Raw genomic sequence first — 25,668 nt, 5'->3', positions numbered from 1 at the left:
TCGACCAGAATGAAATGTCCTGTCAGGTGAAACTTGTACAGCTAGACTGCGAAATAACCGATAAAAGGATCCTTTTACCACATATCATACACTGGAAACTTTTTCAGAATGACTTGGGCTTTAAAAAATACATTCGGTAAAGAAAGCCACAGCTGGAGGATTTCTTTATTAAAATAAAGATTTTTTTAAAGATTTTAGTTTCAAATCATCAAAGCTGTTCCGAATGAAAAAACAGAAACGGGGTCAGAGTCGCTACAGTTATATCCATATATGAAATTAAGAGGAAGTTAGTGTATATAGAAAACCTACAGTGGAGCTATCTATTGTTTTGCCTGTCGTGGGACAGGATCCGTAAACGCTGTCACGTTTTACCGGACCATAACTAGATAGCAACATAACCAAACAGAGGTATGGAAATGGTGGTGAATACGTTTACGGAAAAAATGATATCTGTTAATGACGAACTATATATATAGTGATTCACAATAGTGAACGATACACTTTTGCCAATGATCGAGATATTGAATTATATCAACTTTAAAAAACCTATATATTTCACGCAGGAAATCAAAAGTAATGTTGTTCACAGTGTGAAGATATCTCTTTAGGTATAGTTAGAAAATAAAGGTACCTGTCTGTCACCTAGCTCAAAGCCGCAGAGCCCATGTTCTTGAAACCATTATGTTAGTATGTTGACCCTATTGGCCTCATTGTCACTACCCCGGTCATCTTTTTGAGGACTTGGCATTACTTATAGTTGACATAGATTTATGTGGCGGTTGTCGCCGATGAAAATCCTTAACCTTCCATAACACCTGGTCGTATTATCTTTGTTATTTTGTTTGGTTACATTTATTTTGTTATTGAAGCATCGCTGGACGAGTTAGTCAGCAGAACGCTCATTGGCATGTTCCGCGCTGCAATTATACTGTCGTCGTTGATGTTTCCCGTCTTTTTTGGGTTTTTATGGTTTTAATTAGCGATATTTCATACCAATGTATGATATAGTTGTCATTAAAATACTCTTTGAGCATTGGCAAGGTTCATACATGTAAAATAAACTTGTTCTTGATTCTTTAAATTTTGATATTATCCTATACTCCTTTAATTGTTAAAATTCCTATAACTTAGGGGGTTCAACGCACCTCCTTCTCTGGTTCGACTGTAATTTAGACTGATTTGAATTACCACGTTTTTTGACCCAGCCATCACCGTTGAGACCTAGAAGGACGATATGACTGTATGATGCAGTGTTATTCATTTTAGCATGAGCTTACTATTTATATTACCAAATTCTATACGTGTAATCACGTGGGTCGTTTACGTTATCTTTTAAACATTTAAACGTGTGTCGGGTGAAACGCGGCGTACGCTATAGGTGTGACACTGTGATATAACATTGATGATAAATTCATTATTCGTCGTGTTAACATTTCATACGATCTGATAGACATTGTACGAGTTTTTTCTCTCTTTATTTACAAAGAAAAATACGAATGAATATGTATATAGATATTTAGCATGAGCAACCGGACCGTTATCATTTATCGATGCAATTTACTTGAACTTTGAACCTTTGACACTAAACTGTATTACGGAAGTGATTTCAACAAAACAAGTGATATACACCTTCACACTGATATCTCGACACAAAAAAATAAAATTTCAATTCAAAAGAAAGTACATAACTAGTTCACATGTACATTCATAAAGACCGGAAAAAATTTGTCGGGCCTGTGACCAATTCAACAGTATGCCGATTGGAAAGACGTGATGATAATTTGGTCCGTGATATTACAGTTAAAAGACCAATGCCACTGTAAGCTTTTGACTTCCAAGCTATCGGTAGGAGGTATGTCGTCATTGTTAGTTGTTTTGAGTATAACTGCTTTAATGTTATTTGGAAACAAAACATAATTATTTTTGTTTTAATTTCAACTGGAAACACTGACCACATACTCATTAAATGAGATAACGTCGACAAAACTGTATTAGATCGTAATGTGTATTGAGAAGTGTTTAACTTGATGGGTTTATTTTCGAAATTAATTTGAAAAAGAAATGTGGTAGATAGTTGCATAAATGAGTCGACTCTTTTTTTACAACTGACTTATTTAAAGCATGATACTGAACAATATCATCTCTATACATGAATGTTGACAATGCAGTAACAAGGAAATAATTGGAAAGACCAAAGTCAAGATAATCCAAAAGTTAAACAAAGAGTTAGATAATTCCATAGATTTAAAAAAAAACGTATTTATATTTTAATGATATGTATTTAACATTTTCGTTAATGGCTGGCCTCCCTAGGAAAACACTGTATGACGTATTAGGCATCGTTAATGTCGGTATGGTTTGGTATTCTTCAACACCTCACAGGTGTGTATCCCGTTACGTTGGAAAATATCAACTTGTCACCTCCAAGGAGACTCAAGGAGTGGATAGACTCGTGGACACAAAACACAACCATTCAATGTCGTCAGTATGAGGTGACTAGCGGCCAGGTTTTTAAATGAAGTGGAACCTCATTACATTTATTCTAAGGTTGTCAGACACGCTTGCTATCGAAACAATGATTGTCTAAAGGACATGGCTATATCTTGTGGATCATGTCGAAATAAGATAACGTGGTATGTCTATAATCTTTAGTGTCGGCCCTGGTTTTATAACGTCATAGATAATAAAAAACCCATTGATAAATAAATGAAAAACACGGTGATTTTCAGGACTCTTCACAGGCACAGGAGACGTATTACGTTGTGTAAAATAGATCACATATTCCATCAAGTTGTAGTCTTGATATTAATTGCTACCATGACAGGCGATTGCGGCCGTGATTGTTGATTAAAGCTTGACGTTGTGTGGCACATTTGTCGTATTTAGAGCGTTAAAATATAAAACTTAATTTGCATTTGACTCCTGGATATTGTTTGCATTACCAACTCGAATTTCACAGCATAAAATTGATACACACGTAGAAAAAACACAGCCGACATATTAGCAGGAACATGGAAACCTTGGACTCATCAACGTGACGTCATTGGCACATTTGTATTATATTAATGCGCTATAGAGCAGCAGACTGGGTACACATTATTTACTCGTGCAAACGATGACATTTGTATCTCCTGGCGACTTACAAATACACCGGATTTAGCTATTCCCCAACACTCAGGGTGGTATCCCTGTAGGTCAACTCCATCTCAGACCCTGGTTCAGACGATTAAGAAAATCTCTTATAATTTCGATAATCCCTCATCCCCTTAAGGCAGGGGAAGATTCATTTAAACACTGTCGAAGTGTGAGACATGTAACAAAATAGAAAAGTTAGGGAGTTTCATTGATAATGTATGGATTATACTCATGAAAATAAAACATGTATTTAAAGTGCAAGTTTTAAACACATAATGCACAATGTCATACAGTAAACCCCATGTACATCAAACGTGTATTCAGACTAAGCACACATCAAGAATTCAACAAAACACATCTGTGTTTGACGCAGGTCATACATACTCCACACATGTTCAAAGTTAATTACATAGGATCAATGCTATTTACACATGTTCAACGTTTCATGTAATCACACTGTATTCAGATTACAATTTGTAAAAGATAATTGTATAAGGTCCAAGCTGGTCAGATGTGTTCCACACTAGTTACATTGCTTGGAGTTTTCCTGGAAGCAGGTTTGTTCCGGACAAGGGTAGATAAGCATTTTGTCGGGCATGCATCTCACGAACTTGGTACACGTGTACGGGTGCGCTATTCTGGTGTCATTGGTGAAACCATCACAATGAATCTCTGTAAGATAAGAAACAGTATTGTACTACAGGCTATACAATACCAGGGTACGGTTATCAGGAATCGCTAAAAACCCTCGTGTGGTGGTCGGTAAGATAGCTAACATCACAAAGACCATATCACAAAATAAATTAAGACTCTTTCATGCCGAGGGGTGTAGGATAGGGAAATTCAACAGCTTTATATTCCACACACGGAAATGAGAGAAAACATGTGATAGACTGGGACAGCCCTCGGGTAGTTGCTACAAGACTTTTTCATGGCAAGGGTTGTATAGTAGGGAAATTCCACAAAAGGGGTTTCAAATTGGATAAAGTCCTGGGGTTTGTGGACGGTATTGCATCATTTAGAATATCCACAGTGCGGAATTTCCCTTTCCTACCCTACTGTACATGAAAGGGTATTTTTCTCTTATTCAAATGACCAGAATTATCTTAGAAGCCACGTGACCTGTACAGTTCTGCCGAATACGCACGGGAATGTATGGTAGCTTATAAATGACATTCGTCTTTTCGCTTCGTAGCCCGCGAAATAACGCCAAGCGAAAAAACGAAATAACGAAAAGACGAAAACCCGCCAAATCTAAATAACGAGAATACGAAAACCCACCATTATTAGTTATCTATGGGTAAGGAGGGGTCCACCCAAGGGGTTTTCAAATTGTCCTGAGGTTTGTGGACGGTATTGAATATCAGATTCCGGCACACCATTACCAATTAACGGATACGTAATGTGTGATTTCATAACATACAAATAAATCATGGTTATTTCTTGAGAGTTTTCGTCAAGTATTTTGAAAGCGGTAAGTGATAATGAAAGTAAGAGTGTTAGGAAAATGCGCAGACCTGTGTCACTTGACAATGTTAGTAACGTGTCGCAGCGAGGCGTGTTGGCCACCGATGTTGCCATTGCATTAGGACCACTGTATCAGTAATGCCACTGCATTGGGCCACTGATCTCGCAGTGAGGCGTGAGGGCCACTTCACCTTCATATCACCAAGACAAAGAAACATTTTGTAACACGAGTTTTCATTGGTCAAATTGGTCGATAATAACATTCGCTCTCAACCCATGTATACTTTTAGTACTAACAGTCATTTGTTTAGTGATGCGCCAATGACTTGTCAGTTGTAATATCTTGGTCCGTATTCATGAAACCGTTCTCTTGTTCAAGCATGGATTTTGTGCTCAAACCGGCTGTTTGTTACCCATTTAAACCAGACAACCGATCGAAAAATCTATTGTAAACATTGCAAACATTATTCTACTTTAAGAACATTCAAATGTTTTCCAAATCATTGAAAAATTATATTTTTTTTATAATTTATTACCGGGACAAGAAATTAGGCTAGAGCACAAAATCAATGTTTGAGCATGAAAACGGCTTCATGAATACGGGTCCTGAAGTGTGGAACGCTTAAGTTAAAAATGTGAGTGTACGAACAGCATCTGAGCATCGGTCGACTGTGACATTTATTTAACTTTGCAATGTGAATGTTTTCTGTTTGGCCTGCGACTTACCACTCTCTCTCTACAGTACTAGATCTTGTTCCGCCGACTTCGCCGAGACTTCTTCCGTCGGCGGCGCCGTCTAGTAACCTTTCTTGGTTTGCCTAGAGAGTCCAGGAAATACGTCACACTATAGCACACGTTGCTTGTAGTAACTCTGTGGTATACCCCACTGACAAATAAACACTACCCTACTGGGACAGACATCATATTCATGCGTTTTGTGTGAGAGTTATTTCCTAGTAATATAATCAACAACATCGAATCATTCAAATGGAACTTTGTTATTGAAATACAACTGTGCATGCATTATTAAATTTTAAAGTTATTCAACTTAGAATTCTTTTGTGAAAGGAGGAATATTTCTGAGAAAAGGCATGAGACCGGTTAAAAAAATGTTTTCTATTTTCACTGCTCATCGATTCATTCCGGAAAAACAGAGGTAAATATGAATAAAATTATTTCTGTAGTAACTAACTAAAATATACGAGGGTCTGCTATGTAAAGGATACAAAGAACATCAAAGAAAACGGATGTGTACTGGACATTTTTAAAAAGAGAGAGAAAAGAATATCAATACTTATTTTAGCAAAACAAATTTGACTTTGGATAGACAGCAATAATCTTATTTGGATTAATTTAAAAAATATATATGTATTAAGAAAGTATTGATATATGAACGTGTAGCATGCTGTATTATAAACTAGAATCTAGCTAGACGCCTAATAGCTAGGTCATATTTTGTTAATACATTTGTTTGTTAATAACTATTGTTGTGAACGAAGGGAGCTAACTCGAGATATACACGACACACAGTGATAGAGTCGACATGCACAGTACAGGTGGGATGTCTGGTTAATGTTTATATATCGGTCACAATTGAAAAGATAAACCAACACCTGAATCTGCATTGGTATTGTCATTTATGGAAAAAACTGATACCACAGTGAATTTCTTCCTGAACATCAACAAGTTAAATTAATCCATCGATGTTGCAGTAGGGTAATTACGAGTTTATCAATAATCCTGCATAAAAACTCTGAAAATCTTACATTCTAAACTAATTCCAAATATTTCTTAACATCCATTTCCCCAAGGATTATCTATTATCATTTTCATGTGCGCCTCACCTCACATTAATATATGGTCATACAAATTTAACTTCATTTTGACAGGTAAGAAAAGATCGCAAAGCGATAATATATTTATTTTCCGTATAATCTCCCTAAACCCTGTGCGACCGGTGCTGTCTGGGTATTAGGGAGACGAAATGTGTGTGTGGTGAGGGGGAATGATAGGGAGATGGGGAGGTACCATTGTATGAGGAGAAGGAGGAGGGAGTTCATCCGGTATCTTATATATGTGCAATCAAAATAAAATATGCTATCTTATAATTAAGTTGTAATTGTTCATTATTTCGTAGGGAAAGGGATACGTGCAGGAAGTAAGACTTGTACCGAAATACGCGAGTATATTTCCTACCATAAGCAACTTTCAGTGAAATCCTGTTTAGTGGTACTTATTTGAGCTAGACATCAGGATAAGACTCGAGCCCGCGCCTTCCCGAACTCTGAGGTTTAACCCTGTCAAACAGCCTGTACCTCATAAACATCCGGGACGTTCATGTCCTTCCATTCGAAACATTTTGAAGGCTGAATAAGACTGTTACTGAGACCGTTTGTGAGCACAACTCAAGGAATCAGTTTAGAGGACGGTTTATACAAATATAGTGTGACGACAGTCTGTAGATAGTGTGAGACGACAATCTGTAGATATGGTGAGATGACGGTCTGTAGATATTGTGAGATGACGGTTAGCGCAGCTATCTGATATTGTGAGATGACGGTTTGCACAGCTATCTGATATTGTGAGATGACGATTTGCACCGTTATCTGATATTGTGATATGACGGTTTGCACAGCTATCTGATAATGTGAGATGACGGTATGTAGATATTGTGAGATGACGGTTTGCACAGCTATCTGATATTGTAAGATGACGGTTAGCACAGTTATCTGATATTGTGAGATGACGGGAAGCACAGTTATCTGATATTGTGAGATGACGATTAGCACAGCTATCTGATGTTGTGAGATGACGGTTTGCACAGCTATCTGTTATTGTGAGATGACAGTCTGTAGATATTGTGAGATGACGGTTTGCACGGCTATCTGATATTGTGAGATGACGATTAGCACAGCTATCTGATATTCTGAGATGACGGTTTGCACAGCTATCTGATACCGTGTGATGATTAGCAGAGCTATCTGATATTGTGAGATGACGGTTTGCACAGCTATCTGATATTGTGTGATGATTAGCAGAGCTATCTGATATTGTGAGATGACGGTTAGCACAGCTATCTGATATTGTGAGATGACGGTTAGCACAGTTATCTGATATTGTGAGATGACGGTAAGCACAGTTATCTGATATTGTGAGATGACGGTTAGCACAGCTATCTGATATTGTATGATGACGGTTAGCACAGCTATCTGATATTGTGTGATGACGGTTAGCACAGCTATCTGCTATTGTGTGATGACGGTTAGCACAGCTATCTGATATTGTGAGATGACGGTTAGCACAGCCATCTGATATTGTGTGATGACGGTTAGCATAGCTATCTGATATTGTGAGATGACGGTTAGCACAGCTATCTGATATTGGGAGATGACGGTTAGCACAGCCATCTGATATTGTGAGATGACGGTTTGCACAGCTATCTGATATTGTAAGATGACGGTTAGCACAGCTATCTTGAACATTGTGTTTTTCTCTGGATAACTTGTTTTTGTAAATTATGACTGCTTTTCAGTCTACAAGGATCGTTGTTGTCAGATTAATAGCTGGGTACTGCTAGCGTTGGTGATTTGCCTATTACCCAAAACAATGAAAAATATCAAAGAAGTTGATAGGGTTTTCTTTTAAATATTACACTGAATGAGACCTTGGAAATACGATATCCAGATACACAGTGACTCCGTCAAGAAGGATGTAGGGGAGTTTACTCGTAAATAAACATGAAACAGTTCACATTATTATGAAACAGTTCACATTATTATGAAACAGTTCACATTATTATGAAACAGTTCACATTATTCGGAGGTTTCGCCGAATGTCGTGCGCTGCATCTAATACGGAGCATATCGACAAAAAAATGTTTATTTTGTAGTCCCAAACATATTTGTGGCCCCAAAGGAATTCTAAATCAATTTAGATTTTCTGAAACATTCGTTAGTGGAGTCGGTATGAAGCGGCTAGTACATGTAATTTACCAGGGCAACATACTCCTTCTCCAGGAAAGGAACTCGTCCCAAGTGTTTCCAGAAGTAACAGCGATATGTGTTATCGCATGTGACTTTTGTTATTATTTCTCTGACCCTCATGTATATTTGATGTACAGAATAACCAACTGTACCGCAATATATGTGTAGTATATATGCGCGGGGAAATGCACGGCCAGACCAGGGTTCGTACCCAGGACCCTCCGAACTCTAGATGGACGCTCTACCAATTGAGCTACCTAGTCGCCGACGATCGACCCAGTCTAATTCCGCTACATTCCTCCCTCCTTCAACAATGTCTTCGACCCCGAAGACACACCCTATACCACCTTCCGTGGGTAATGCACGGCCAGACCGGGGTTCGAACCGGGGACCCTCCGTACTTTAGACGGGCCATTTACCAGCTGCGCTACCTGGTTGCCGACGATCGATCCAGTCTATTTTAACCATAGTGACACGAGGAAGTATTTCAAACGATAGACATGCCGATTCTGCTGTACCTTACTGCACATTTAAAAATTACACAAAAAGGTACATGTGGTTAACCAGTACAGATCATTGTTATAGAAGTATACGTTCACATCGGTATGGCTTCGCAAAGATCGGGTAATAAATTACATGTATCAAAAATAACTTATCAAAGATACATATATGACAGATAAACAAAGATACATGGTTATGAAACTAAGAATAAACAATGATTCAATTTGGATTACTTTCGAAACGGTGTGATATAAAAAAAATCATAAGGCTCAATCAATATGCGCGCTGATACCCGGAAGTGACCAGGGTTTAAAATGCTCGCAAAATATGGAGACGGGGACAGGATAAATACAAGATGTCCAATTGTATATCGTGCTTAATAGCTCACCAGAAAGGACGCATACCTTAATAGATCAATAAGAGCTGTATAGTATGTTTCTCACATTGCATGTACAAGTTATATCACCTGACGTTATTTACTCTCTGAAATTCCCAGAACACGTAAAATGGGCAGAAAGTGATGAAACCTATATAAGATACATGTACATTTGTATTGGTGACCAGTCTCGGATGCAGCAGTGTGTACTAGAAGCTTCAGCGATGATGCCCAACAAAGCCAACCCAGTTAGGCGGAAGCACGAGGTTAATTTGAGTCAAACAAGCTCTACACAGTCGTGAAAATGTAACTGAAAATGCAAATTCAACTTATTTTCGTAAAGTAATAAACATGAAGCAAGTTAAGCTAAGAGATTTAACTTCAGCTCAACAAATCAGAGAAAACGAGGGATAAATATTAACTTAATTCATGAAGTAAATGCCGTTAGTTTGAGCTATTTGTTTGCACAGGCTAACCAAATGGAAAGAAATTATTAAGGTTCAATGCAGTTGCTCGAATGTTACTTGATGATTCGGTCATTAATGAGAGGAAATAATTCAAATTCAGCAACAACCCTTCATATTAAATTTAACAAGAACGTACCTGGTACTACGTAAAGAGTTTCCCTTGAAGATGTTATTTTTAAATCAGGGACTTCCCCTCCCGCGACTGGTGTTATTTCCGGTTTCACAATGACGTCTGTTCCGTTAGACTCTAACTTTGGCTCAAACTTGGTAAAAGTGTCGATCACCGTTTCGCACTTTTCCTCGTAACGTTTTAAAGTCCACGTCGTTTTAGCATCAGTGAAAAAGTCAGTTGGAGTGTCTTCCCCCGGAAGATATGTGGACCAGCTCAGATTACCGTGGGGATCGGGGTATCCCGCCATCCAGGAGGCCGAGATACGGAGCAGCTCTCCTTCAATGACCTGCACTGGAATCTCCATATTGACTTCCGGGGCCGGATCCACTGAATATAATGCGAAAATGTTTGTTATGTATTAGTGACTACCGGTTGTAGATGATCTATCTGTCATCATCTGACATATTGACAGAGCTGTAGGAAGTTCTGATGAATCGCAAATGATTCTTTCTCTGAATAATGATATCAGTCATTGGCATTATGTACTGTACAAAAAGGAGTAAGGGGGAATAACCCAAGCTACTACGACCTAATCAACGTAAAATAGTCATTATTTGTTGCGTATTAGCTGAGATTGAAGAGGTGGGAAACTCGGGGATAGTAATGATGTAAAAAGTGTACAGTATAAAGAGTAAGCTGGGTCGATAGAAGTATGTTTATTGATACGGCACCGGATGTCGAAGATAACCAGTGGTAAGTAGAATGTTTAAAATATGAAAACAACAAAATCAACATTTCAATGCTTAAGATTTTTGAAGACAGATCATTCTAGTGTGTTTTGAGGATTTATTTTACTTTGAGAGCCACTGTATTTGAGTGGCAACAACATTATTTTACACTAACCACTCGTTATAACTAAAGTTACCAAATCGTGCCAGTGGTTTAATTGTTTACCTGTGATGATGACTTTGGCTGTCCGACTCTCCGTCTCGCCGCCCGCCTGGACACCACACGTGAAAGTGTCCTGGTTGCCACAAATAACGTCCGTGTAGGCGATGTATACCAATACGTCGTCAAGACTGACGTCTTTTATGTTTTTCTGCTTTTTGTGGCTTACAACCATATCAGAGTTATTTCCCTTTAATGAAAATTCTCCGGAAAAAGTCAAAATGTATTCAAAAATGCCGGGTGGCTGTGATTTACGTTTACCGCGTATGAATACGGATGTCCATTCTGAGATTCCCCTGAGGCTACAGGAAAATATTCCACTTGATCCTATCGTCGTGTACATATCCTTCATTTCAATGGACTCTGTAAAAATCAAAACCTGTCAGCTGTGACGGATTGCCTCTGGCTACATAGATACATATATTAAGTGGCACCCCTCATTAAATGCCACCAAATCTCCGGCTTAAGTTTAACACATTTCGATCATTGCTTTAATATCAAACAAAAATGATCAAATGCAAATTATTACAAATCATCTATGCCTACTCTATCACACTAATCTAGCCATATCAATAATATAAGTAAACACAACGACAAAATGTATTGCTGGAAGTGATGCACTTGTTTTTTATTTTTTGAATTTATTGTCCAGCGAACCATGAGCGTTACTAAAGTATTCATAATTTAAATTCCGTCCGGCATTTAAATATTTACAACAGAACCCATCTTTCAATAGTAATAAGTGGCATTCAAATAGAAAACGAAAGGAAATATTACATGAATGTTCACAGATATATTTTTGACTGTACGTCGCATAGTAGGGAAAATATTCAGTTACATAGAAAATTATTGTAAAAGGACATACGTTGATGTTAAGGAGGTATTTGAATAATTAAAGAGAGGCAAAAATGGTACTGTTAAAATGACACAAAAGAATTTCTAAAAGGAGTTTTTTTTATATGAAACCCAAAATGGTTATTTCTCCTTTACAGGGGTGAAAGATGATTTCATTAATCAGTATTGAAACTGTGCATTTTGAATGTTAAGCCAGATATTTTTGATTTTCTTTAATCGACATATAGTTTCTATACATATTTTAAAAAAGGGGGTGTAAGTGGCTGACCGTATCTGTCTGAGAGGTACCCGGACTTGCGTCCCAGTTTAGGGGTGCTAGTGGCCGATTATATCTGTCTGAGTGGTACCCGTACTTACGTCCCAGTTTAGGGGTGCTAGTGGCCGACTCTATCTGTCTGAGCGGTTCCCGTACTTACGTCCCAGTTTAGGGGTGCTAGTGGCCGACTTTATCTGTCTGAGCGGTACCTGTACTTACGTGCCAGTTAAGGGGTGTAAGTGCCCGACTTTATCTGTCTGAGCGGTACCCATACTTACGCCCCAGTTTAGGGGTGTTAGTGGCCGACCGTATCTGTCTGAGCGTTACCCGTACATGTACTTGTACGATCCAGTTAAGGGGTGTTAGTAGCCGACTCTATCAGTCTGAGTGGTACCCGTACGTACGTGCTAGTTTTTGGGTGTTAATGGCCGACTATATCTGTCTGAGCGGTACACGCACTTGTACGAGCCAGATTGGGGTGCTAGTGGCCGATTATATCTGTCTGATTAGTACCTGTACTTACGTCCCAGTTTAGGGGTGCTAGTGGCCGACTTTATCTGTCTGAGCGGTACCCGTACTTACGTGCTAGTTGTGGGGTGTTAGTGACCGACTTCATCTGTCTGATCGGTTCACACACTTGTACGAGCCAGTTTTGGGGTGTTAGTGGCCGACCGTATCTGTCTGAGCGTTCCCCGTCCATGTCCTTGTACGAGCCAGTTTAGGGGTGCTAGTGGCCGACTCTATCTGTCTGATCGATACCCGCACTTGTACGAGCCAGTTTTGGGGTGTTAGTGGCCAACTCTATCTTTCTGATCGGTACCCGCACTTGTACGAGTCAGTTTAGGGGTGCTAGTGGCCGACTCTATCTGTCTGACCGGTACCCGTACTTACGTGCTAGTTGTGGGGTGTTAATGGCCGACTATATCTGTCTGATCGGTACCAGCACTTGTACGAGTCGGTTTAGGGATGCTAGTGGCCGACTCTATCTGTCTGAGCGGTACCCGTACTTACGTGCTAGTTGTGGGGTGTTAATGGCCGACTCTATCTCTCTGAGCGGTACCCGTTCTGACGTGCTAGTTGTGGGGTGTTAATGGCCAACTCTATCTGTCTGATCGGTTCACGCACTTGTACGAGTCAGTTTTGGGGTGTTAGTGGCCGACTCTATCTGTCTGAGCGGTACCCGTACTTACGTGCTAGTTGTGGGGTGTTAGTGGCCAACTCTATCTGTCTGATCGGTACCCGCACTTGTACGAGTCAGTTTTGGGGTGTTAGTGGGCGACTCTATCTGTCTGAGTGGGACCCATACTTACGTGCTAGTTGTTGGGTGTTAGTGGCCAACTCTATCTGTCTGACCGGTACCCGTACTTACGTGCTAGTTGGGGGGGGTTAGTGGCCAACTCTATCTGTCTGATCGGTTCACACCCTTTTACGAGTCAGTTTTGGGGTGTTAGTGGGTGACTCTATCTGTCTGAGCGGTACACGTACTTACGTGCTAGTTGTGGGGTGTTAATGGCCGACTATATCTGTCTGATCGATACCCGTTCTGACGTGCTAGTTTTGGGGTGTTAGTGACCGACTCTATCTGTCCGAGCGGTACCCGTTCTGACGTGCTAGTTTTGGGGTGTTAGTGGCCAACTCTATCTGTCTGAGCGGTACCCATACTTACGCCCCAGTTTAGGGGGGTTAGTGGCCGACCGTATCTGTCTGAGCGTTCCCTGTACATGCCCTTGTACGAGCCAGTTTAGGGGCGCTAGTGGCCGACTATATCTGGCTGATCGATACCCGTTCTGACGTGCTAGTTTTGGGGTGTTAGTGACCGACTCTATCTGTCTGAGCGGGACCCGTACTTATGTGCTAGTTGTGGGGGGTTAGTGGCCGACTCTATCTGTATGAGTGGTACCCATACTTACGTGCTAGTTGTGGGGTGTTAATGGCCGACTCTATCTGTCTGAACGGTTCACGCACTTGTACGAGCCAGTTTTGGGGGGTTAGTGGCCGACTTTATCTGTCTGAGTGGTACCCGTACTTACGTGATAGTTGTGGGGGGTTAGTGGCCAACTCTATCTGTCTGATCGGTTCACACCCTTTTACGAGTCAGTTTTGGGGTGTTAATGGCCGACTCTATCTGTCTGACCGGTTCCCGTTCTTACGTGCTAGTTGTGGGGTGTTAGTGACCGACTTCATCTGTCTGATCGGTTCACACATATGTACGAGTCAGTTTTGGGGGGTTAGTGGGCGACTCTATCTGTCTGATCGGTTCCCGCACTTTTGCGAGCCAGTTTTGGGGTGTTAGTGGCCGACCGTATCTGTCTGAGCGTTACCTGTACATGTCCTTGTACGAGCCAGTTTAGGGGTGCTAGTGGCCGACTATATCTGTCTGATCGATACCCGTTCTGACGTGCTAGTTTTGGGGTGTTAGTGACCGACTCTATCTGTCCGAGCGGTACCCGTTCTGACGTGCTAGTTTTTTCTGAGTGGTATCCGTACTTACGTGCCAGTTTTGGGGTGTTAGTGACCGACTCTATCTGTCTGAGCGGTACCCGTTATGACGTGCTAGTTTTGGGGTGTTATTGACCGACTATATTTTTCTGAGTGGTATCCGTACTTACGTGCTAGTTTAGGGTCGTCGGTGGCCGACTCTATCGGTTTGAGCGGTATAAACTGTGGTCTGCCGTCCCCCTCAGTGATAGTGGGGATGTTTTCTAGTTTAGGTATGTTTACACTGTGTCTCGGGGAGATGGTGGTGATACCAAGTCTCCGGGATTCGTTTACTGTAAAATGGCAAGAACCCGTATGTTATATAAACTGTCTTTGTATTGTATTGAAATTACAGAATGAATGGAATTAGAACGAAAAGTATACAGAAAAAGACAAAATAAAACAAATTAACACCAATAAAATATCACATACAAATCACGCGTTAATGAACATATTTAATCATTAATAGAATCACATTAACAAGCCCTGCATGTCTACTATAGACGATAACATATACCTTTAAAGTAAAGCATTACAATTTCTGACTAAAGAGTAAATGATTCAGATTCAGATTCTTTATTTCCTTATGTTTACAACACATCGGAGAGTAGACATACCTATGTACAAGATATCACAATGTATAACACATCGGAGAGTAGACATACATATGTACAAGATATCACAATGTATAACACAAATTACAGTTGGTGCGATAGTGTACAATGCATAACATAGCTTATTAAAACACAATATACCTGTATGTGGGTATAACATACAGAACATGCAGAGAACATAGGGGGGTGTATACGTATAAAACGCATAGATCTAACTATAGTGGCTTCAGAAAACAATTAATTTCACTTCCGAGGATGTTTCCCTCTATGTTATCTCCCTGTAAGTGGGCGTGACTCTCCCTGTAAGTTGGCGTGACTCTCCCTGTAAGTGGGCGTGATCCAAGGAATTCTGAGGATGTTTCCCTCTATGTTCTCTCCCTGTAAGTGGGCGTGATCCAAGGAATTCCGAGGATGTTTCCCTCTATGTTCTCTCCCTGTAAGTGGGCGTGACCCAAGGAATTCCGAGGATGTTTCCCTGTATGCTCTCTCCCTGTAAGTGGGCGTGACTCTCCCTGTAAGCGGGCGTGACCCAAGGAATTCCGAGGATGTTTCCCTGTATGTTCTCTCCCTGTAAGTGGGCGTGACTCTCCCTGTAAGCGGGCGTGACCCAAGGAATTCCGAGGATGTTTCCCTCTATGTTCTCTCCCTGTAAGTGGGCGTGACTCTCCCTGTAAGTGGGCGTGACCCAGGGAATTCCGAGGATGTTTCACCCTATGTTCTCTCCCTATAAGTGGGCGTGACCCAAGGAATTCCGAGGATGTTTCCCTCTATGGTCTAGCAAAGTTAACAGTTTCAAAACAAATCTATAATTTGGTCCGAAACTCGATCGTTACAGGTTTTTATTCAAATGCATTTACTGCACGTGAGGGTTTGTTTTCATGATCTGTATTTTCGTAATAACTTTAATTTATGTCAACATAACCCATTTAACTGTGCTACATTTTGTAGGAATCTGAATTCATAGCAAAGTTTCCTTCCACAACACATGTCTATACCCGGTTTAACACAAACTAATCAAGCACCTAAAACAACCTAACATACAATGTGTATATCCTTCACCAGTTCGGTAGGATACAGTTAGGGTTCACATGAAAGATAGGAAACCTCGTTACACTGCATTCGGACACACGAGTAAAATCATAATAACTGGTCTCATTCCTCTGAACTACGTACCTAAGCCGCTTAGGTTCTGATGATGAGTGTCACTTCCGGGAATATGGATGGGGGCGCTGTTGGACACGTGTTCCTTACCTGTGCGTCATTAAAACAATGTGTTTACATTTGGTGATGTTCCATTAACTAGTTTGTAAGACAACTGTGTGACAGTCGGACGGAAACTGTTAATACTCTCGCGGTGGGTTTATATATGTATTACAATTATAATGTATGGTTCTTAGTTCTCCATTCACCATAGTTCTCGTCTTCAATGTACATTTACTTTCAAGCATTATTATTTAAACAGACGTCACTGGTTTGATCCCTATGGTGCAGATGAATTGATAAATATGACCCTACATTGGCATATATTCTTTAAATAATTAATAAAATGATATATCAAAGAAACCTACTTTTTACAAAAACGAAGTGGATGATAAGCGCTACAGCAGCTGCTATGGCGCCGAGACATAGAATTCCCAGAACCACACAACCAATCGTCCGTCTATTCCGCCGTTTCTTTTCAACATTCCGCAGAAAGTTATCAGAATTTGTTGACGTCATACGTGAGATTGGCGTAGCGCCATTGTTCTCCATAGCTTTGCTGCCAAGGGGAGGTAACCAGTTCGTTTCGTCATTGAGGATAGGGGGTTCTGACGGTAGTGAGTTACTGCTCACGGCACTGGCTCGATTGTTGAGAATCTGAAAGAGAAATTCAACAGAGTGAACGATCCCTACAATTACTAGTCATAGTCTACTGTGGCATCACCCTCATATCATACTATCATAACTTCGCCATATCAAACCCTGAAAATGATGACTACTCGCAAAGTTGAACTTGCTTCGATTTACGGCAAATGGGACATATTAGTAAACAAACGTTGTAAACACGCTTTATTATATTTCCCACGAACAAAACATTTTTCAACAACTTATATATTTAGAGTGCAAAAAAACAAACAAAGATTAAATACAATGATAAAATTCATGTAAATTTTAGTTCTCAATTGCTGTTTAACTTTCTTAAACAACTAATTTGTGTTAAGGGTTCTCTTGTCATTCATGTATCCTATATATACTAGTGGATATATATGTATTATCATAGTTTCCATATTGGTATTAACACCTATATTGGTGTAAACATAGATTTCTATTGTGAAAAAAACCAAAAACCGAGGATTCCCTGGAGGTGATCCCTGGTGTGGACATTAGGTTATATACGTGACTACTAAAATCCTACACCTCGACACGCGGTACGCTCGATTATATTGTGACACCATACATTTACATTGGCGAATATATATAAGTAAATCCTCAAGTGTACACCTCATTGAGAAAAATATATCTATAAAGTATGTAAAGTGTGTGTACATAATGATATCTCGTATGCTTTAATCATTGTGTGATGCCAATTCTCCGATAAGCTTTAAGTCATCTTCCTTCTTTTGTTAAGTATTTTTTACCTGTCAGGTAAATCATGTCACCTGTAATTAAACTGCAATCCCCATTCATCACCAAAGGTCACTGGCTACAGTAACCGTTGTATGGCGTTTCTCACCTGGGAGTGGCGAGAGATGATGACACTTATATGTTTATCGTTAGTGTTTACGAGCGCTGCCTCACAGATCAAACCGTCCATAAGTATAACTGTGCTTGCCTGTACAAACATGTCGTCTGCCTGTCCATAAACTGAAAAAGAACTTGAACATGAACATGTCCAAAAAGTCCACCTGTATATAACGACCACCTGTGTATAACGACATCTCCAATTAGATGACAACTTGTCTACATGTTGTTTTGTATGTTAAGGACCAGCTGTATATAACGACCAACTGTATATCTGTATATAACGACCAACTGTATATCTATATATAACGACCAACTGTACACCTGTATATAACGACCAACTGTATATCTGTATATAACGACCAACTGTATATCTGTATATAACGACCACCTGTGTATAACGACCAACTGTACACCTGTATATAACGACCAACTGTATATCTGTATATAACGACCAACTGTACACCTGTATATAACGACCACCTTTTTATAACGACATCTCCAATTAGATGACAACTTGTCTACATGTTGTTTTGTATGTTAAGGACCAGCTGTATATAACGACCAACTGTACATCTGTATATAACTACCAACTGTATATCTGTATATAACGACCAACTGTATATAACGACCAACTGTACACCTGTATATAACGACCAACTGTATATCTGTATATAACGACCAACTTGATATACATGTAACGACTGACTGTGCATATCGACCAACTTGTATGTGATGACAACAACCTGCATACGTGATTTGTTTCGTCTTAAAGGACCACCTGTGTGACCAACCGACCTGTTGATGTGGACTAGCTCTATACAACGACATCATGTATACAGGACAACCTGTACAATAACCACTCGTACAGTAGCCCACCTGACTACAGGACAATTTGTCTCAAGAACGAGCTGCATAAAGTGACCACGTCTTTTGGAGACAATGTGTCTTTAAGGACAACCTATATATATACCATCACTTGTATATAAAGACCACTGGTATATGGGACAGTTGGTTTATGATGACAATCTGTATATAGTGACCATCTATCACCAGAATCATTTGTAGTGGCAACCTGCCAGAGAAGCCTCGTTTTAATGTCCCAAGTTTTGTCGTACTCCGACTCATTTTATACCTTGGAACAAGAGGTAAAATACACCCTGACAGAATAATTCAAACATACACTAGTTATGTACAATGATTACAGAGCATAACGAGGATACAGTGTTATAAACGGCCTAATTATAAATATCACACCGTTGTTTACCAGTACATAGAACAATCAATGTGTGTGAAACGAGACTATAGACAAATCATAATCCACTTAACCCATCTTAGCTGTCAACGTATACTACCATGATGGAACAATTGTGACAGCTGCTTATTTATTCATCATCAAACCTACTTGCTATGGTGTGGGAAATTCCTGTCGAGCAATCATTTAAATGTTTGTTAATGTTATCACACTTCGTGTCATTTAACGACTCGGAGCAGCAACTAAATTAAGGTTTAACATCTGTGATATCAGTCGAATGAATGCGAAATGCTAGTTTGATGTTTTGGATTTGATAATTCAGCAAGTATATCGCCAGGACTGGTATTGAAGTTCATGTATGAAGATATTGATAATATAACATATGGGTATTGTGCGTAGAATATGCTAGTATTGATAGTGTAATAACATAAAGAGAGTCACAAAAGACAGGTTCTACTATAGAGACGGAAGGGGAGGTCTTACAAGACAGGTTTAACTGCACTGAGAGAAGGGATTGTCTTACAAGACAGGTTTTATTGTAGAGACAGAAGAGGTCTTACAAGACAGGTTCCAGTGTGGTGACAGAAGGGGTATTCTTACAAGACAGATTTAAATATAGAGACAGAATGGGTGGTCTTACAAGACAGGTTCTACTGTATTGACAGAAAAGTTGGTGATACAAGACAGGTTCTACTTTAGTGAAAAAAGGGGAGATCTCATACGACAGGTTCTACAGTAGTTACAGAAGGGGAGGTCTTACAATACAGGTTTGACTAGTGACAGAAGGGGAGGTCTTACAAGACAGATTCTACTGTAGTGGATAAAGTGGATGATCTCATAAGACAGATTTTACTGTATTGAATAAAAGGGGCAGTCTCACAAGACAGATTCTACTGTAGTGAATGAAGGGGTGGTCTCACAAGACAGGTTCTACTGTAGTATATAAAGAGAGTGGTCTCACAAGACAGGTTCTACTGTAGTATATAAAGAGAGTGGTCTCACAAGACAGATTCTACTGTAGTGGATAAAGTGGATGATCTCATAAGACAGATTCTACTGTAGTGAATAAAAGGGGCAGTCTCACAAGACAGATTCTACTGTAGTGAATAAAGGGGTAGTTTCACAAGACGGGTTCTACTGTAGTGAATAAAGGGGGTAGTTTCACAAGACTGGTTCTACTGTAGTGAATAAAGAGGGTTGTTTCATAAGACAGATTCTACTGTAGTGGATAAAGTGGATGGTCTCACAAGACAGATTCTACTGTAATGAATAAAGGGGTAGTTTCACAAGACAGATTCTACTGTAGTGAATAAAGGGGGTAGTTTCACAAGACTGGTTCTACTGTAGTGAATAAAGGGGGTAGTTTCACAAGACAGATTCTACTGTAGTGAATAAAGGAGATGGTCTCACAAGACAGATTCTACTGTAGTGAATAAAGGGGGTATTTTCACAAAACGAATTCTACTGTAGTGAATAAAGGGGGTGGTCTCAAAGGACGGGTTCTACTGTAGTGAATAAAGGGGTTTGTCTCACAAGACAGATTCTACTGTAGTGAATAAAGGGGGTAGATTCGCAAAACGAATTCTTCTGTAGTGAATAAAGAGGGTAGTTTCACAAGACGGGTTCTACTGTAGTGAATAAAGGGGATAGTTTCACAAGACAGATTCTACTGTAGTGAATAAAGGAGAGGGTCTCACCAGACGGGTTCTACTGTAGTGAATAAAGGGGGTGGTCTCACAAGACAGATTGTACTGTAGTGTATTAAGGGGTTGGTCTCACAAGACATATTCTACTGTAGTAAATAAAGGGGGTAGTTTCACAAGACGGGTTCTACTGTAGTGAATAAAGGGGGTGGTCTCACAAGACGGGTTCAACTGTATTAAATAAAGGGGGTGGTCTAACAAGACGGGTTCTACTGTGGTGAATAAAGAGGATGGTCTCACAATGGGGGTTCTACTGTATTGAATAAAGGGGGTAGTTTCACAAGACGGGTTCTACTGTAGTGAATAAAGAGGGTTGTTTCATAAGACGGGTTCTACTGTAGTGAATAAAGAGAGTTGTTTCACAAGACGGGTTCTACTGTATTGAATAAAGGGGGTAGTTTCATAAGACGGGTTCTACTGTAGTGAATAAAGAGGGTTGTTTCACAAGACGGGTTCTACTGTAGTGAATAAAGAGAGTTGTTTCATAAGACGGGTTCTACTGTAGTGAATAAAGAGGGTTGTTTCACATGACGGGTTCTACTGTAGTGAATAAAGGGGGTAGTTTCACAAGACGGGTTCAACTGTATTAAATAAAGGGGGTGGTCTCACAAGACGGGTTCTACTGTGGTGAATAAAGAGGATGGTCTCACAAGACGGGTTCTACTGTATTGAATAAAGGGGGTAGTTTCACAAGACGGGTCCTACTGTAGTGAATAAAGGGGGTTGTTTCACAAGACGGGTTCTACTGTAGTGAATAAAGAGGGTTCTTTCATAAGACGGGTTCTACTGTAATGAAAAAAGGGGGTTGTTTCACAAGACGGGTTCTACTGTAGTGAATAAAAAGGGTTGTTACATTAGACGGATTCTACTGTAATAAAAAAAGGGGGTTGTTTCACAAGACGGGTTCTACTGTAGTGAATAAAAAGGGTTGTTACATAAGACGGATTCTACTGTAATAAAAAAGGGGGTTGTTTTACAAGACGGATTCTACTGTAGTGAATAAAGAGGGTTGTTACATAAGACGGATTCTACTGTAATAAAAAAGGGGGTTGTTTTACAAGACGGATTCTACTGTAGTGAATAAAGAGGGTTGTTTCACAAGACGGGTTCTACTGTAGTATATAAAGTGGGTTGTTACATAAGACGGATTCTAATGTAATAAAAAAAAGGGGGTTGTTTTACAAGACGGATTCTACTGTAGTGAATAAAGAGGGTTGTTTCACAAGACGGGTTCTACTGTAGTGAATAAAGAGGGTGGTCTCACAAGACAGATTCTCCAGTAATATAATTACTGTCGTCTACTATGGCATATAACTTGGAATCTAGAAGTTGTTGGCAGTCATCAGATACACTTTTTCACAGTCTGCAGCGAAAATATCGTTTAACATATGTCCTAACTCCTCCGGATAATATTGACATATTTTAAATCATACAGCAGGTTGAATATCTAGACAGGCCTGGTTACTCGACACTGTATTTAGACAGACGGGTTACTCGACACTGTATCTAGACAGACGGGGTTACTCGACACCGATCTAAACAGACGGGGTTACTCGACACTGTATCTAGACAGACCTGGTTACTCGACACTGTATCTAGACAGACAGGGTTACTCGAAACTGTTTCTAGACAGACGTGGTTACTCGACACTGTATCTAGACAGACGGGGTTACTCAACACTGTCTCTAGACAGACGGGGTTACTCGACACCGATTTAAACAGACAGGGTTACTCGACACTGTCTCTAGACAGACGTGGTTACTCGACACTGTATCTAAACAGACGGGGTTACTCGACACTGTATCTAGACAGACGGGGTTACTCGACATTGTAACTAGACAGACCTTGTTACTCGACACTGTATCTAGACAGACAGGGTTACTCGACACTGTATCTAGACAGACGGGGTTCCTCGACACTGTATCTAGACAGACGGGGTTAGATACAGTGTCGAGTAACAAGGTCTGTCTAGATACATGTACAGTGTCGAGTAACCCCGTTTGTCTAGATACAGTGTCGAGTAACCCTGTCTGTCTAGATACAGTGTCGAGTAACCAGGTCTGTTTAGATACAGTGTCGAGTAGCCCCGTCTGTCTAGATACAGTGTCGATTAACCCCGTCTGTCTAGATACAGTGTCGAGTAGCCCCGTCTGTCTAGGTACAGTGTCGAGTAACCCCGTCTGTCTAGATACAGTGTTGAGTAACCCCGTCTGTCTAGAAGTAACCCCGTCTGTCTCCTCGCGTATAGATACAGTGTTGAGTAACCCCGTCTGTCTAGATACAGTGTCAAGTAACCCCGTCTGTCTAGATACAGTGTCAAGTAACCCCGTCTGTCTAGATACAGTGTCGAGTTACCCCGTCTGTCTAGATACAGTGTCAAGTAGCCCCGTATGTCTAGATACAGTGTCGATTACCGGCGTCTGTCTATATTCAGTGTCGAGTAACCACGCCTGTCTAGTTCCAGTGTCGAGAAACCCCGTCTGTCTAGATACAGTGTCGAGTAACAAGGTCTGTCTAGATACAGTGTCGAGTAACCCCGTTTGTCTAGATACAGTGTCGAGTAACCCCGTCTGTCTAGATACAGTGTCGCGTAACCCCGTCTGTCTAAATACAGTGTCGAGTAACCAGGCCTGTCTAGATAAAGTGTTGAGTAACCAGGTCTGTCTAGATACAGTGTCGAGTAACCAGGTCTGTCTAGATACAGTGTTGAGTAACCAGGTATGTCGAGATACAGTGTCGAGTAACCAGGCCTGTCTAGATACAGTGTCGAGTAACCCCGTCTGTCTAAATACAGTGTCGAGTAACCAGGCCTGTCTAGATACAGTGTTGAGTAACCAGGTCTGTCTAGATACAGTGTTGAGTAACCAGGTATGTCTAGATACAGTGTCGAGTAGCCCCGTCTGTCTAGATACAGTGTCGACTAACCCCATCTGTCTAGATACAGACGGGGTTACTCGACACCGATCTAAGCAGACGGGGTTACTCGACACTGTATCTCGACAGACGGGGGTACTCGACACTGTTTCTAGACAGACGGGGCTACTCGACACTGTATCTAGACAGACCTGGTAACTGGACACTGTATCTAGACAGACGGGGTTGCTCGACACTGTATCTAGACAGACGGGGATACTCGACACTGTATCTAGACAGACGTGGTTACTCGACACTGTATCTAGACAGTCGGGGTTACTCGACACTGTATCTAGGCAGACGGGGTTACTCGACACTGTATCTCGACAGACGGGGGTACTCGACACTGTTTCTAGACAGACGGGGCTACTCGACACTGTATCTAGACATACCTGGTTACTCGACACTGTATCTAGACAGACGGGGTTACTCGACACTGTATCTAGACAGACGGGGTAACAACTCGACACTGTATCTAGACAGACGGGGTTACTCGACACTGTATCTAGACAGACGGGGTTTCTTAACACAGACTTCTATTGCATGAAAAGAAGGAGAGAGCCTCACGAAACATACTCTCCTAACTGGCGATAGATGTTCATCTGTTATCTCAGTCCGTGGTTCTACTGTATCAGTAAAAGGATGGTCTCACAAGACAAATTTGTCACAATTGATATTGACAAACATGTTTTACACATGATTTAATTGACATTTGTAATGTAAAAATCTATAAGCCTTTTTTTACCTACAGGTAAGGCTGTTATGGTGACCTACATGAGCCTATACTTACAACATATATACACATGGTGATGGGTGGAATCTGTAACATTATAGATGTTTCACATACATTTATACCACACGAGAAATATTAACAAGCACACTATAATACTATACTATAATTACAAAAAGCACAGGATTCGTTACCTTGGTGAGGTCGTGACTCTGCAGGTAGTCTTGGTAACGCTTAAATAGCGTTCCGTCGAAAAACAGCGTCCATAACGGTCGGCCATCGGGAACCGGGTCGTCCATCCAGGATGGCGGGGGTCCGGTATTGTCACGAAGAGTGTCGACAGAATCTATACCATCAATATATCCCCGACACTTGGGTTAAATTCCCAAGGACCACACGTAAATCCCGTCAGTCTAAAATGGCGGCCGGCTGAATTTCGTCCGAGAGTCCGAGACTTATTGCCCAGGTGTGGCGTCACTATATACTTGTTAAGTTATGTGTTTCGTTTGTTTAAACATATGAATTTTTAATTAGATATATTATTTTACCTGTGCTCTACCTGAGAGTGTCAAACCCTGTGATAAGTCATCGTTGTCATTGTGATTCTGACAGCGCATCACGCGTCACTTCAGCCTTACAGCTCCGCATTGTCTGCCGTGACCGTCACGTAAGATAGAACCCATTAATTCATATAGACACAGCTGATTGTAACATTGTCGTCGCCCGCTTCGGTCGCTGAGACAAATCGTAGACTCCGTGTGTGTGAGGTTATGAGTTCGAACCTCTATGGGAATTTACCACAGGAAAATGAGAATTATTGTATTTTGATACCATTTCCCAGAGTGTACGGAGAGTGGGCGTTTTTCATCCTCATTATCATCATACAAGAAAAATGTACAAAAGTATCAGTGATGGTGTTGTGTTTTGGTGATTGTCTTCTTCAGTTGTTTCTATACTCTATTGAAATATTATAGTTAATTTAATCAGAAATTTAATCAGAAATACATGCATTCTATTGGTTGCCATTATTTTAAGCACATCTCTCAGATTGTTATAATATGTAGACCTCTCAGATTGTTATAATATGTAGACCTCTCAGATTGCTATAATATGTAGACCTCTCAGATTGCTATAATATGTAGACCTCTCAGATT

The 25,668-nt window shown here is 40.5% G+C and overlaps 1 protein-coding gene across 1 annotated transcript; it reads right to left on the bottom strand.

Moving 5' to 3' along the window:
- Positions 1–1,282: 1,282 nt before the first annotated feature.
- On the bottom strand, positions 1,283–25,153 carry LOC110465345. Its single transcript, XM_021521098.1, has 7 exons — positions 24,709–25,153; positions 16,761–17,049; positions 16,366–16,443; positions 14,710–14,871; positions 10,996–11,352; positions 10,066–10,428; positions 1,283–3,807 (listed from the first exon to the last, which is right to left on the bottom strand). Exons 1-7 carry the CDS (start codon positions 24,811–24,813, stop codon positions 3,659–3,661), a joined length of 1,503 nt encoding a protein of 500 aa, XP_021376773.1. The 5' UTR covers positions 24,814–25,153; the 3' UTR covers positions 1,283–3,658.
- Between the last annotated feature and the right edge of the window lie 515 nt (positions 25,154–25,668).

This window comes from Mizuhopecten yessoensis, unplaced genomic scaffold (genome assembly GCF_002113885.1).
Source record: "Mizuhopecten yessoensis strain PY_sf001 unplaced genomic scaffold, ASM211388v2 scaffold11069, whole genome shotgun sequence".
Taxonomy (NCBI): Eukaryota; Metazoa; Mollusca; class Bivalvia; order Pectinida; family Pectinidae; genus Mizuhopecten; species Mizuhopecten yessoensis.
The sequence above is the reverse complement of the archived record's forward strand: the minus strand, read 5'-3'. Positions and strand labels throughout refer to the sequence as shown.

What these genes read in the sequence shown, in the direction of transcription:
- LOC110465345 (XM_021521098.1), bottom strand. Translation starts at nt 24,813, where the DNA reads ATGGACGACCCGGTTCCCGATGGCCGACCGTTATGGACGCTGTTTTTC. An exon ending in CCACTTCGTTTTTGTAAAAA is followed by an intron (nt 16,444 to 16,760) that starts GTAGGTTTCTTT and finishes AATGACGCACAG; the next exon opens with GTAAGGAACACGTGTCCAAC. An exon ending in AACTCTTTACGTAGTACCAG is followed by an intron (nt 3,808 to 10,065) that starts GTACGTTCTTGT and finishes CTTATCTTACAG; the next exon opens with AGATTCATTGTGATGGTTTC.